Source organism: Girardinichthys multiradiatus, chromosome 4 (assembly GCF_021462225.1).
Source record: "Girardinichthys multiradiatus isolate DD_20200921_A chromosome 4, DD_fGirMul_XY1, whole genome shotgun sequence".
Classification (NCBI taxonomy): domain Eukaryota; kingdom Metazoa; phylum Chordata; class Actinopteri; order Cyprinodontiformes; family Goodeidae; genus Girardinichthys; species Girardinichthys multiradiatus.
In genome coordinates, this window is record NC_061797.1 from 10,553,180 (window position 1) to 10,565,573 (window position 12,394).

Below are 12,394 nucleotides of genomic sequence, written 5' to 3' on the forward strand. Positions count from 1 at the left end.
CACTGCTACCACCATTCTCCCCCATGCTTTACCCAGGACCCTGATATGTTACCATTACAATAATAAACCACTAGAACCCGTCTAAGAAGCTTTACAGATGTGCAAAAGAATCAGGAAACTCAGGCAAACTCTCTGTGATGGGACCCTAACTCAGCAGGATTGGGTTATTGGTTTGACCCAGCATACTGGGTTAGGCCATAGGCAGTGCTGGTGGCTATCTCCATTGGTCATTTGGTGAGAGATGGGGTACACCCTGGACAGGTCTATCACAGGGCAACACAGAGACATACAGGACAATCATGCACGCACACACTCATACCTAAGGGGAAATTAGAGTAATCAATTCATGTTTATGGATTGTAGGAGGAAGCCGGAGTACCCAAAGCGAAGCCATTCATGCTCAGTGAGAACATGCAAACTCCATGCAGAAAGATCCCAGGCCGAGATTAGAACCCAGGATCTTCTTGTTGCACGGCAACAGTACTCCCAACTTCACCACTGTGCAGCCCTAGAATAAACCAAATATTTGTAATTAACAAAAATAATCCTATAAATTTTAAACTGAGTTCAGTTTTTACTTTCAGATTAGAGGAGAAGTCCAGTGAGATCTGGTCAGGTCACAGTGTAGTTGGAAATGGCTGTTTGTGAAGAATGTTATGGCTTCTTCTGGGGCTTGTCTTCAACCCAACCAATTGGGTAAACTTTTGACCCAACATTTGGTCAAACTAACCTTCAACCCAGCTGTTGAGTTATGAAAATAACCTAGCATTTTTAATGTGTACTTACTGTGTTGGTTCATGCTTTTGGTCTTTAACCCCTACAACACTCTGCCCGAAGCCAAATCCTAGAAATGCAGCCATTACATAACATTAGGAGAGAGCGCAAAAAATATATTTATTATTATCTGTTTCACCTTTTAGGCATTAGGGTTGGTTTGTTGTGGACAAGATGAATCAATGGGTCCAATATATAGAAATGCATGTGATATTAAAGGCAGTTTAGAAATGTTTTTCAGATTCCTTAATGAATCAAGGAAGATTACTTTAAAAATCTACTAAATTAGGTTTTAATGAGTCATTTGTTTGTCATCTCCTTTCATCACGTATCAAATGTATTTTATTCAGTAAATGGATTCATGGGCTCCAATGGTGGAAGCATTTTGGGGAAGATTGGACCACCGAAATCTTCTCCTTCTCTTCCCCATCAAGAGAGCAGCCTGATCCCCAGCAGCCGGAAAACCGAACTCCGAGTGGTCATCCCTCATTGCAAAGGAATGATGCTGGTATGGATTTCCTCAATGCTAAACATACGACCTATGTTCTTACCTACATATGAAGATATCTTGGATAACTTCCAAGTACAAGTGCATTTTCATTGCCCTCCTTGTTCCTTGCTAATTTAGATGATTATGTATTTCAGCTAAATCAAAACCCAAGATTCTACTTCGCAAAACATTAGAATATTTCCAACAAAAGGTGTTTTTTTTAATACAACATGTTATGATATGGCCCACAGTCACCGCAGACACTCTTTACAGGGTAAGCCACAAAGTTATTGCTAACGAGGTGAGCTATGCACAGAGTGCTGTGTCCAAGCATATTAATGGAAAGTTGAGTGGAGGGACAAAAAGTGGTAGGAAAAAGAGCGCAATCAACAGGGATAACCGCAGCCTTGACATAGTTGTAAAGCAAAACCGTTCAAGAGTTTGGGGGAGATTAACAATGCATGGACTGTGAGTAAAGTCAGTGCTTCAAGAGCCACTACACACAGATATAACAAGGATTTGGACCACAACTATAGCATTTCTTTTTTTTCTTTTTTAATTGCTCCTATATAATATCCTCATTATGAAAAATTGAATTCTGGGTTTTTATTAGCTGTAAGCTGTAATCAACAAAATTAACAGAAATAAACGCTGGAAATACATCATTCTCTGTGTGATGAATCTATGTAGCCTCTGAGTTTTAAGCTTTTGAATTTATTACCGACATAAATTCATTCATTCATTCAGTTTCAGTGATTTTTTCTGTTTTATTTATAGAGTGTCCAGGGTTTTCTGTCCATTGCTGCAGGTTTTCTGTAGAAAGTTTAGAGTAAAGCAGTGCTTCACCTCCTGTTACTGACCACTGCCGGTCAGCAGGCTAAGAGAAGGCTCCTACACTTCCTCACCTAAAAGAAAGACAGAGATGACTGTTTGACAGAGATGGAGACTCGAGTGTGAGACCCTTACTCAACTTGCAAAAATAAAGACTTCAAACTCCACTTAGACTTGTGTCTTAAAGGCTTGACTTGGACTCCTGGTCTTAGACTCGAGTCTTAGTAACAGTTTTCATGTCATGTAATAAAGAGTGAAAGGAAGCTTGTATGTGAGCCACAAACCGCATTTGCTGCACACGTTTTACTGTGAAAGGATGCGCTTGATTATTAGCCAGTGGTTAATGGCTCATAACAATCTGTTCATGTTAGCTGTAGCTTTATAATAATGACCACATGAATGTCTCCCTCTTGCCATTAAGATAACTGTGCCATTACAAGGATACGTCTGGCCGGAAATATCAAAAATAAAAACAGTTTGGTTTTTTCATTTTCTTTTCAATTACTTACTACACCATGCCTTGGCTCTGATGTGTAATTTATTTATACCTTAAATTTGAGCACATTTATTATTACTGTGTTATACCAGCCCTAACCACATAAAGTACAAATTACTGGGCTTCCTTAGGGCAGGAACCAAATATTATATGTTATTAATGCGACAGCTTTAATTTTCTTATTACAAGGCTGATTAAAGCTTTCTTCGACAGATACATTTTTACAGAGTCCAATGTAACCACTGCAGTGATTGGCTGATATTGTAAATGTAAAATGCTATGCATCTGTTTTATATACAAGATATATTTATTTGGCACTGAATCAACATCAAACCCAAGGCATTCAAGACTGCAATAAATTTGCATCATTTGCATGTAGAAATCAGGACTTCATGACCTCCTGATGCATGATTTTCATGTAAATAGCTTGAAACAAGTTATAATACCGTACATCTTTAAATCTTATGTTGACAACTTCCTAACTTCTTTGAAGCAAATACCTCAAACACCCAGGTTAAATCTGGGGCCTCCCCTTAGGGGTAATTTACACAGTGTGGTGGTACAGGAGTGTTAGATGCAAGCTTTATTGGGGTTACCATGGTGTGAAGCAGCAATAATAAAAAAAAATAGAAGTCTTTGCTGCTTTAATAAACAGCCTCTCATTTTAAAGCTGCCTTTCACTTCCCTCTTTTATGCATGCACTTGCGTGTTCTGCACGAACCAGAGCAACTTTGAATTCACCAAAGCAATGCACAGAAGGAACTGGGCATGTCTGCATCTCTTTACTTTGTATGTGTGTCAGATTCATTACCGCTTTAGCTAAACTGGTTATTTGCTGTCGGTAGAGTCAGATGCACCAGGGACAATGCAGGGAGATGCAGGAAACAACACGTTCTCTGGGGAAGAACTCTGGGTTACATTTGATAACGGTGAAGTTTCTTAAATGTTTCGGTTGTTTAACCCTCTGTGTGTGCATGTGTGTGTGTGTCTGTGACACTGTGTGTTTATTTAGCAGTGAATGACATCGTTCGGGATGATGTCATTGCTCACATTATCAGGCTGGAACGCCAACAGCTCAAGGAGGAACAACACAAACCTTTTAAGTGCTGTATAACAGAGTTAGCTTTGAGGGCCCTGTCACACTTAACAAAACGTTTACTTCATAACTAATATGCTGCTTCCACTGTAAGTTAAGACATGGTCTAGTTGTAATGTTTTAAGCATTAAGCCTGATAAAACTGATGTGGTGTCCTGGTAAAAGCCCTGATGATCGTCAGCCGTGAAAAAGCCTAAACAGCTAAAAGCAGAACAAATTGAACAAATGATCAACTGGAATGTGTATTTCAGGGACAAAAACGTTTCAACCTAGAACCATTTCACTAACCGTATTATATATTACTCTAAATTTAGTAATCCTCAGTAAGCATCATCAGGTACTTTAAAACAAAAACAAGACTTAGACTAGAGGAATGTTTAAAAACCAGCTACACTCAGTGCTTGGATAGTGAATTGTTTAGAATAACTTTTTTTCAGTAAGCAGCAACTATCCTGGATGATTGTGGCATCATGAAAAACATAAAGGAAAAACTGATTAAGCTATAATTATATGTTTGTTTCAATAAAAGAAGTACCAGCGGCCATGCTTGTTTCTTTTTGTAAAAAGGTTTATACTGACATCATGTGGTTGAAACAGGGCATGACACACTCTGTGACTGTAAACTCTGTATTGCAAAGCGGAAGATCTGAAACCTAATAAACATATTATTATTTTTTAGAGTAACCAGCGGCTGAGCAGCAGTCAGTCCAGTCAGCTTCTGTCCACACCAGTGGTCTCCATCGCCACACCCAGTCTGGCCCACCAGAGTCTGGGTTACTCTGGCATCAACTCTGCCTACAATAGCGGTATCCGTTTGTTTGTGTTCTTTGTGCTCACTCTGCTGACCAGATTAGGCCACAAAATCTGTCATATATGAACAGTCCTTTGTACCTTGTCTCATTTTGTCTGATTACAACAAACTTTATTATTATAATTTTGTGAATTGTATGTAATATATCTATAAGAAGTAGCGCATGATTGTGAAATGGAAGAATGATTATATATGGTTTTCAACTTTTTTCTTACAAATAAAATCAGTTCTCTGTAGAACCACCTTTCAGTGCAGTAACAGCCGCTGGTGTTCTTGGGTAATTCTCTACCAGCTCTGCACATCTAGAGACTGAAATGTTCACCTATCTTCTTTGCAAAATTGCTCAAGCTCATTTACATTGGGTAGGGAGCGTTTATGAATGGGAAAAATCAGTGCTCTTGCCACAGATTCATTCTACGACATGAATATGCTTTGATCTAAACCATTTCATTGTAGCTCTGGCTTTAAGTTTAGGGTTGTTTTCCTGCTGGAAGGCGTATGTCAGTTCTAGTCTCAAATCTTTTGCTATCATAACAGTTTTTCTTCCAGAACTACCCTGTATTTAGCTCCAGCCACCTTTTTTCATCTCACACCAGCTTCCTTGTCTCTGCATAAAAAAATACCTTCCACAGCATGATGCTGTCACCACCATGCTTCAGCACAGACAAACGTAACACATTACACACAGGTCGGAAAGTTCAATTTTGGTCTCATCTGACTAGAGCATCTACTTCCACTTGTTTGCTGTGGTCCTTACATGGCTTGTGGCAAACTGGACTTGTTTTGACTTTCTTTCAGCAATGACTTTCTTCATAGCACTTTTCCATAAAGCCCAGATTTGTATATCACACAACTAATAGTTTTCCTATCAACAGATTATTTCACCTGAGCTGTGGATCTCTACAGCTCCTCCAGAGTTACCATGAGCCTCTTGGCTGATTCTCTGGTTAATAATGTCCTTGCCTGGCCTATCAGTTTAGGTAAATAGCCATGTCTTGGTAGGTTTCCAATTGTGACATCCTCTTAATTTTCAGCAGTGCTCTGGAACATTTCTCAAAGCAACCCACTTTCTACCTGATCTGTCTGCTGTGTTTCTTGATCTTCGTGATGCAGCTTGTTCATCAACAACCTCTAACACACCTCTGAAGCCTTCACATAACACCTGGATTAAAATAAACACACTCTGATTACTAATTAGGTGACCTCTGAATGTTGCTAGCTGCAGTGGGTTTTATTTAGAGTTGTCAGAGTAACGGAGGCCTAATAGAAAAGCATGCACATTTGTTTTAGGTTTGTATTCGTAAAACATTGTGATAACCATGTATCACCTTCCATCTATTTAACATTTATGATCTTCTTAGTGTCTATCACATATAATTACAATTAAATACATTAAGGTTTGTGGTTGAAACATGACAAAATGAGGAATTCAAAGAGTTTATGTAAATACTCCTGCAAGGCACTGTAATATTTTAAATCTCATTGAGAGCTGCCTTGCAACATCTTATCTCTCTCTGTCGGCCAGAATACTCCCTGAACAGTGCAGAGATGGCAGGCTTCAGCTCGGCCATAGGCCACTCTCTGGGCTCCATGACAGCTTGGGAACAGCACCAGCTGACCTCCTTGGGGTAAGAACCTTAAGGCTTTCTACCTGCATGGGTCTTGCTTTTTACCGATCAGTGTTTGTGGTTTAAATCTATCTTAAATTTGATGCCGAATGGACTTTTCTGAAAGTTTTTAAAACAGGGACAGCTCAAGCATGCAAATTTTACACAATGCTTTAATTCACTCAGAGTTTCAGGGGGTCAGATCAAATTTCTGTCTGAAAATTACTAGCATAAAAAGGAATATAGTGACTAAAACTGAAAAAAAGACAGCATTTGAATGAGTCAATTATATAACATGTAGCTTTTTGTCCACCAGATGGCGCTATCAATCAAGTCTCATAGGCTCACCAAAGCTGCCTCTTCTGTCTCTGTGTTTGTAGATCAGCAAGCTCCAATCTCTCCATCAACACCAACCACAACATCAACATCAAAGCTGAGCCCATCTCTCCACCACGTGACCACTTCACCCAGCACGGATATATAACCCATCACACTGCCCCTCCTCCTCCTCATGCCTCTTCATCCACCCGGGGAGACTTAGGGAGGTCTCCTACCGGGAGCGTCAGCTCCTCCTGCAGCTCCCATGAGGATGCCAGCGACCGGGAGGAGCAGCAATATCAGCAGAAGCGACGTCCAGACCTCCACTCGCTCCTCGTGGGTCGGTCAGAGGGCAGAGAGAGCCCGACTGTAAAACGGATGAGAATGGACAGCTGGGTGACATAGAAGCCTGGAGTCATGTGACGACATGGACGTCAGACAAATGCAGCAGGGACACTTGTTATGCAAATAAAATTATGGATTTTATCCACACATTCTGCTAAATCTTCCTTAAATTATGTTTCTTCTTGATTTTTATTGTCTTTGTTTTTTTCCGGCTTTAATGATCAGATTTTTAAAAAGATCCACGCACCATTAATCTGGAAAGTCTTTGGAAAATGTGGGACATTATTAAATCCCAGCTGCAGTACAATCACTTATTTCTCATCTGATGGGATGACAGAAGGAGGAAAAAAGCATCACTGTCTTTCTCCCCCATGGTCCAATGTTTTTTGTTCCAAAAGCAGAGAATTAGTGAATAATTTCTGAACTTCTCAGGGTGAGAAAGCAATACTCCCTCCACTTCCCATCTCTGTAATCCTTCCTTAAAAAACACTTATTTATACCAGCCAAAGCAGTATACTGTGCACACAACATGTCTCATCATTTGAAAGCCACACCATCTGAACTATGTCTTCATTGTTTTGTACATAGTATGTTTATCATTTATCCCATGCATTGTAACAAAACAGTATTGTCTGTTTTATCTGACACTTCCACCAGGTTTTACAAAAATACACTTTTAAAGATGGTTTCTGTGTCTGTCTTATGATTGTTGTCAAAGACCCTTTTGTTAAATCTGTTTTGTGAAGTTTCTATCACCACTCTTAATCTGCTTAATAAAATGTACAGTGACAGTTGCATTTATTGGCCTTCCCCATAAAGAAGTGTCAAAAGCTTTTAAGCAAATTCCTTTCTTATTGCAGCTGCTTAATGGTACAAATATTGCTGGCCCTGCTGTTAATGGCGATGTCTCCATTTGCAAATATAACAACACTTGAGCTTTATCTGTAACATTTCACAAGGCTGGAGTTTACAGAGAGGTCTTGGATAATCTTCTGGATCGTCCAGAGTCCCAGGTCCTGTCGTATCATTTTTTCTCCTTCGCTTTATGAATTTTCTATAGGATTTAGGCCTGGAGATTGTGCTGGCCATGGGAAAAGGTTGATTTTGTATCTAGTGAACAATATCTTTATAGGTATGGCCAGGTTTGGGATCATCATACTTTTAAAGTAAACAATTTACTGGCAGAAACCACCAAATGTTTATATAAAATCTCCTGTTTTTTTCACACAGTTCACAATGTCATGCACTTTAACATGGTTTCCAGCGCCTTTGGAATATAAACAGACCCACAGCATCACAGACTCTCCACTGTACTTAACAATGGAGATTTCACATAATTATTCTTTGTTTTGTGCCAAACACACCTGGAGTATTTGTTGCTGAAAAGCTTACTCATCTGACATGCATGCAGTTACAGTTAAAGTCCCAGTAAACCGACTCCACATTTATGTTAGTGATGGTAGGACCAAAAAGGCCTCTAATTGCTTGATTTGGTGTCCCTTGACTTAATGTCACTCTTTGCTACAGTTCTCTAACAGTGGGTTGTGGAGAATTGTTAACCTCCCCCACAATCCTGCTCATTGTGCCCAGAAATAGAACAGAAAGTTGTGAATTACTAATTAGAAATCCATTAAACTGATCCACTTAAAAAAGTAAAGTATTATAAAAACACCTTCATGCATTTATTGGAAATTGATTTTGACAATTGTGTCACGATTGATCTGGGAAAAAAAACAAAACAATTATCTTTTACTAGGGGATTTTTTTCCTCTCGGAATAAATGTATTTTGATTCAAAATTTGATTTTTTTTTTTTTTTTTACAGTCTAAGATTATACCACTGCCATAAAAGATACATTTATCTTAGTCTTTGTTTGCAGAAACTGCTTGAAAGGTAGTAACAATGGGTCCAACACCAGTCTACCAGTACCCCACTTTAAGAATGTTTTCTTTGTTTTTTTATCAGATCATTTAAATAAAGCCAAAACAAAGAGCACAAACAATAAAAAAGCTGAGCAACTGGGTCGATGTGTGGTGGTGGGAGGTGGTAAATGTGGTAAATGGTGCAAAAGCTGCAGAGGAGTTAACCACAGTAAAGGTATGCAACAGTGCCGGTATTTGGGTGAACCAAACTGTCTGAAAAATGGGAGTGCAAAAATATAAAAGAAGTAAAGTAGTTGTAATGATGCAAGAAACAGACAGGAAGGTAGGTAATTTAGAGGGGTAAAAATATGATAAGTGGCAACTTGTTGGTACAGACAATCTGTGCCTTGGAATCGGCTGCACTGGATTTAGGGGGGTCTGAGTAAAGGGGGCTGAATTCAAATGCATACCACACTTTTCAGATTTTAATTTGTAAAGGTGGTCTAAGATTATACAATCAAATTTTGATTATTTTCATTATGATGATCAAAAAGGGTTAGGTGCCTCAAAACAATTCCACAGAAGTAAATTATGTTCTACATTTGAGGTCAACTGCTATGTGTTTTTCTACAGACAAGGTTGATCAACCTTGTTTATAAATGAGGGGAGTGAAGTCCCCGCCTTGAACCGCCACCTTAACGTGGTGGAGGGGTTTGAGTGCTCGAATGATCCTAGAGGCTATGTTGTCTGGGGCTTAAATGCCCCTGCTAGGGTCTCCCATGGCAAACAGGCTCTAGGTGACGGGTCAGACAAAGAGCGGTTCAAGACACCCTCATGAGGACCAAAACATCGAGGCATGTGACGTTGCCTGGTATGGTGGAGCCAGGTCCCACCCTGGAGCCAGGCTTGGGGTCGGGACTCGTCAGAGAGCACCTGGTGGCTGGGTTGCTTCTCGCGGGACCCGGCCCGGGCGGGCCAAGCCCGAACGAGAAACGCAAGGCCATCCCCCAGCGGGCCCACCATCTGCAGGGGGAACCGTGAGGGACCGGTGCAAAGAGGATTGGACGAAGGTGGAGACCTCGGTGGCCCAGTCCCCGGATGCTTAGGGTGGCTCTAGGGACGTGTATACTGCAGAACTGTTTACTGTAGTATAGAGCAAAGAAGAATGGTTTTTAAATGGTCAAAGCTGAAAAAAACAGATCCAATTGACTCGCAGCTGTAGCTTTTGCAAAACGTGGTTGTACAAAGTATTGACTCAGGGGACTGATTACAAACATTTTTTTTATGTTTTAATAAAAGAAAACGATGAATGAAATTAAAAAAAAGGAAACCATGTATAATCTCCTTCCACAAAGCGCTACTTTGTGTCTGTCAGTCACATAAATCCAAAATAAATACATTAAAGGGTGTGGTTGTGAGGCATGAAAATGTTTGGCAAAGCACCGTAGATTGATTTTAGAATCAAACCGAACAACTTTCTTATGTTTGAGTTGAATTGCTCATTGTGCTGATTTTTTTCATACCTTACAAATGTTTAGCAAAATATGAAAACAAGTTTGAATGTGATGTTACTATTACCAAGCAAAGGTTGGTTACTAGAAGTTATGGATTTTATTTTGAAATGATAAAGCCTGAGAAGGTTAGACAGTGGACAGATTATAGTGATGATTATATTTTTGAAAACTTTAAGAAATACGTAAAAGACATAAAAACAGAAGAAATCTGCCTAAATACTTATTTTATTGAGTGACCAGTGTTCTGAATCCGGATATGCTTTTATTTTGTTCCTAGCAGTTGGCGCGTCGTCGTTTCGCTTGCTTGACTCTTGCTGCTCCAGGGAGGAAGTCTCTGCGTCAGAGACTCAAACCACCGTCGAAATTCTGACCCGTCGCTGTAAATACGATGCTCTCTGGGCGTCATGTGAGCCACGAACTGCTGTCGGAGGCTTCGAGTAGCGGTGCGAGGTAACTATTGAAACATTGCTGTGGAGTTAGAGTTTTCTCCATACATTGTTTGCTTTAGGAGGAAAGATACCTGTAGGCTCGTTGAGGTGGGGCTGGCCAGGTGAGCATTTTTCCTCCGTTCCTTAAACGCCTCACCCTGTAAGTGGCTGGCTCATACAGATGAGAGCGTTTCCACATGAAAGTCTTCCTCGTTGATTTAATATTTTTCAAAAGCCTCACGGTCTAACAAACTTTTTTTTTTTTTTTTAACAAGTATTTATCTGTTAAGAGAAGAGAAGAATGACGTAACACCAGTTTACATTTTAAAAGGCGTCGCTTTTAATGCTGTTGGTCTCCATGCCTTCATTTAGACTGGAAGTAACCACAGTTTTTGTGTTCTGTATGACATGCTTGTCGCTTTATAATCTTTTTGTTTTAAAGCCAAATAAAAGAGCTCATAATGCCACAGTTAGACTTTTAAGCATAAATATTCTGTAAGAAACACGTGTGACAGGTCTCATATTTCTGGACAGGATTTTTCAATGTCACACTAGATATTTAAGTGTCGTCAACACTTGCAAACTCTCCTAATTGTGACATGGATACTGTGTTTACATTTAAGCCATTCTGGCTCTGGTGTTTTGTTGCACTGATATGCTTGCAGCATATCAGTGTGAAGGAACCACAGACATTGAAACACTTCCAGGAAATAGCTTCATCTCTTCTTCTGACAAGACTTCGCAGTGATGAGGTTTCTCAACCCATCAGCTGGGAGGAGGGGAAACAAGCAGATGCAATCAACTTCACATTTTCAGCCTTTATACAGCTGTGAGATTGTTGTTTTCCTATACATTGTATGACTGTTTTGTCAACATTAGGTGGTCTGATCCCAGTTAGGGAATTCAGAGTGACTGACTGCTCGTGATTCAACATATCTAACATTTAGAGGATGTAGTGAATAGAAGTGCTTTGATGTTTAGCAAAGGATTAACCCAGTCATCCTGAAACACTATTATTTGTTCTTTGTGATCTTTGGGGCTTTTCTCTGTTTCTATCCAATAGCAGTGACCTGATTTGGGAATGAGAGCAGAACATGCTCAGGCTTTTTTGTAAGTATTGGGTACATGTGTCTGCATGCTCGAGCACAAGTAATAACATGTGCTTAGGATTGCTTTGCCAGATTTCCTTACCAGTACAGAAAGGCACAAATAAAGCATTTTTCAATTTAGACATTAAGATTATTGTCGTCGTGTCAGTCCTACTGCAAAAGCCCATTCACATGAAAATATCCTGATGACAGAAGAGCAACAGATACATTCATATGGAAACATTCATAAACTTATCATAATTGACCACTGATATTATTATTGTTGATGCAGAACAGTTTGGGTTCTTTCTTGTAATTGTAAAAAAGCATTTCATGATGCACAGTATCTTTGTGATTTTCCTAAAGTTATAGAGGTATAGATGCGTTTGAAAGGCACTGTAAGTGTATATTATACTGCAGCAGTTTTGGCTTCTGTGCCAGGACCAAACCTATTCTCTGTTTAAACTTGTTGTTTTTCCATCATCAGTTTTGGTGTCACTATCAGGTTTCTGTAGCATTCTAAATTTTGACTTCTGTTTTTTTTTTTTTTTTTTTTTTAAATCATGGTCATAGAGACGTGTCCTTTACAGAGGCCCTCACAGAATCCCTTTTTTGTAGGAGAATCTGATAAGAGCTAAAAGTAAGGTCAGTGCAGTAGGGTTTCAGGACCAGGCTGTCCTCAGGATGGAAGAATGGATGAACATACAGCTCCTTGACCTATGCTGACTACAGCC

At 39.6% G+C, this 12,394-nt stretch overlaps 2 protein-coding genes across 10 annotated transcripts in view; both read left to right on the forward strand.

Annotated features, from left to right (window-relative positions):
- LOC124866447 (myocyte-specific enhancer factor 2A-like) overlaps positions 1 to 7,565 on the forward strand; it is a 64,299-nt gene extending 56,734 nt beyond the window's left edge. For all 8 annotated transcript variants that reach the window (XM_047362232.1, XM_047362233.1, XM_047362237.1 and 5 more), the window contains 4 exons: positions 1,125 to 1,282; positions 4,367 to 4,493; positions 6,024 to 6,126; positions 6,486 to 7,565. In XM_047362232.1, the coding sequence (XP_047218188.1) occupies positions 1,125 to 1,282; positions 4,367 to 4,493; positions 6,024 to 6,126; positions 6,486 to 6,828 (731 nt within the window). In that variant the 3' untranslated portion in view covers positions 6,829 to 7,565. The remainder of the gene's footprint in view (positions 1 to 1,124; positions 1,283 to 4,366; positions 4,494 to 6,023; positions 6,127 to 6,485) is intronic.
- A 2,878-nt stretch (positions 7,566 to 10,443) lies between these two features.
- LOC124867351 (multiple C2 and transmembrane domain-containing protein 2-like) overlaps positions 10,444 to 12,394 on the forward strand; it is a 60,226-nt gene continuing 58,275 nt past the window's right edge. For both annotated transcript variants that reach the window (XM_047363756.1, XM_047363757.1), the window contains exon 1: positions 10,444 to 10,594. The gene's annotated coding sequence lies outside the window, so the exon portion shown is untranslated. The remainder of the gene's footprint in view (positions 10,595 to 12,394) is intronic.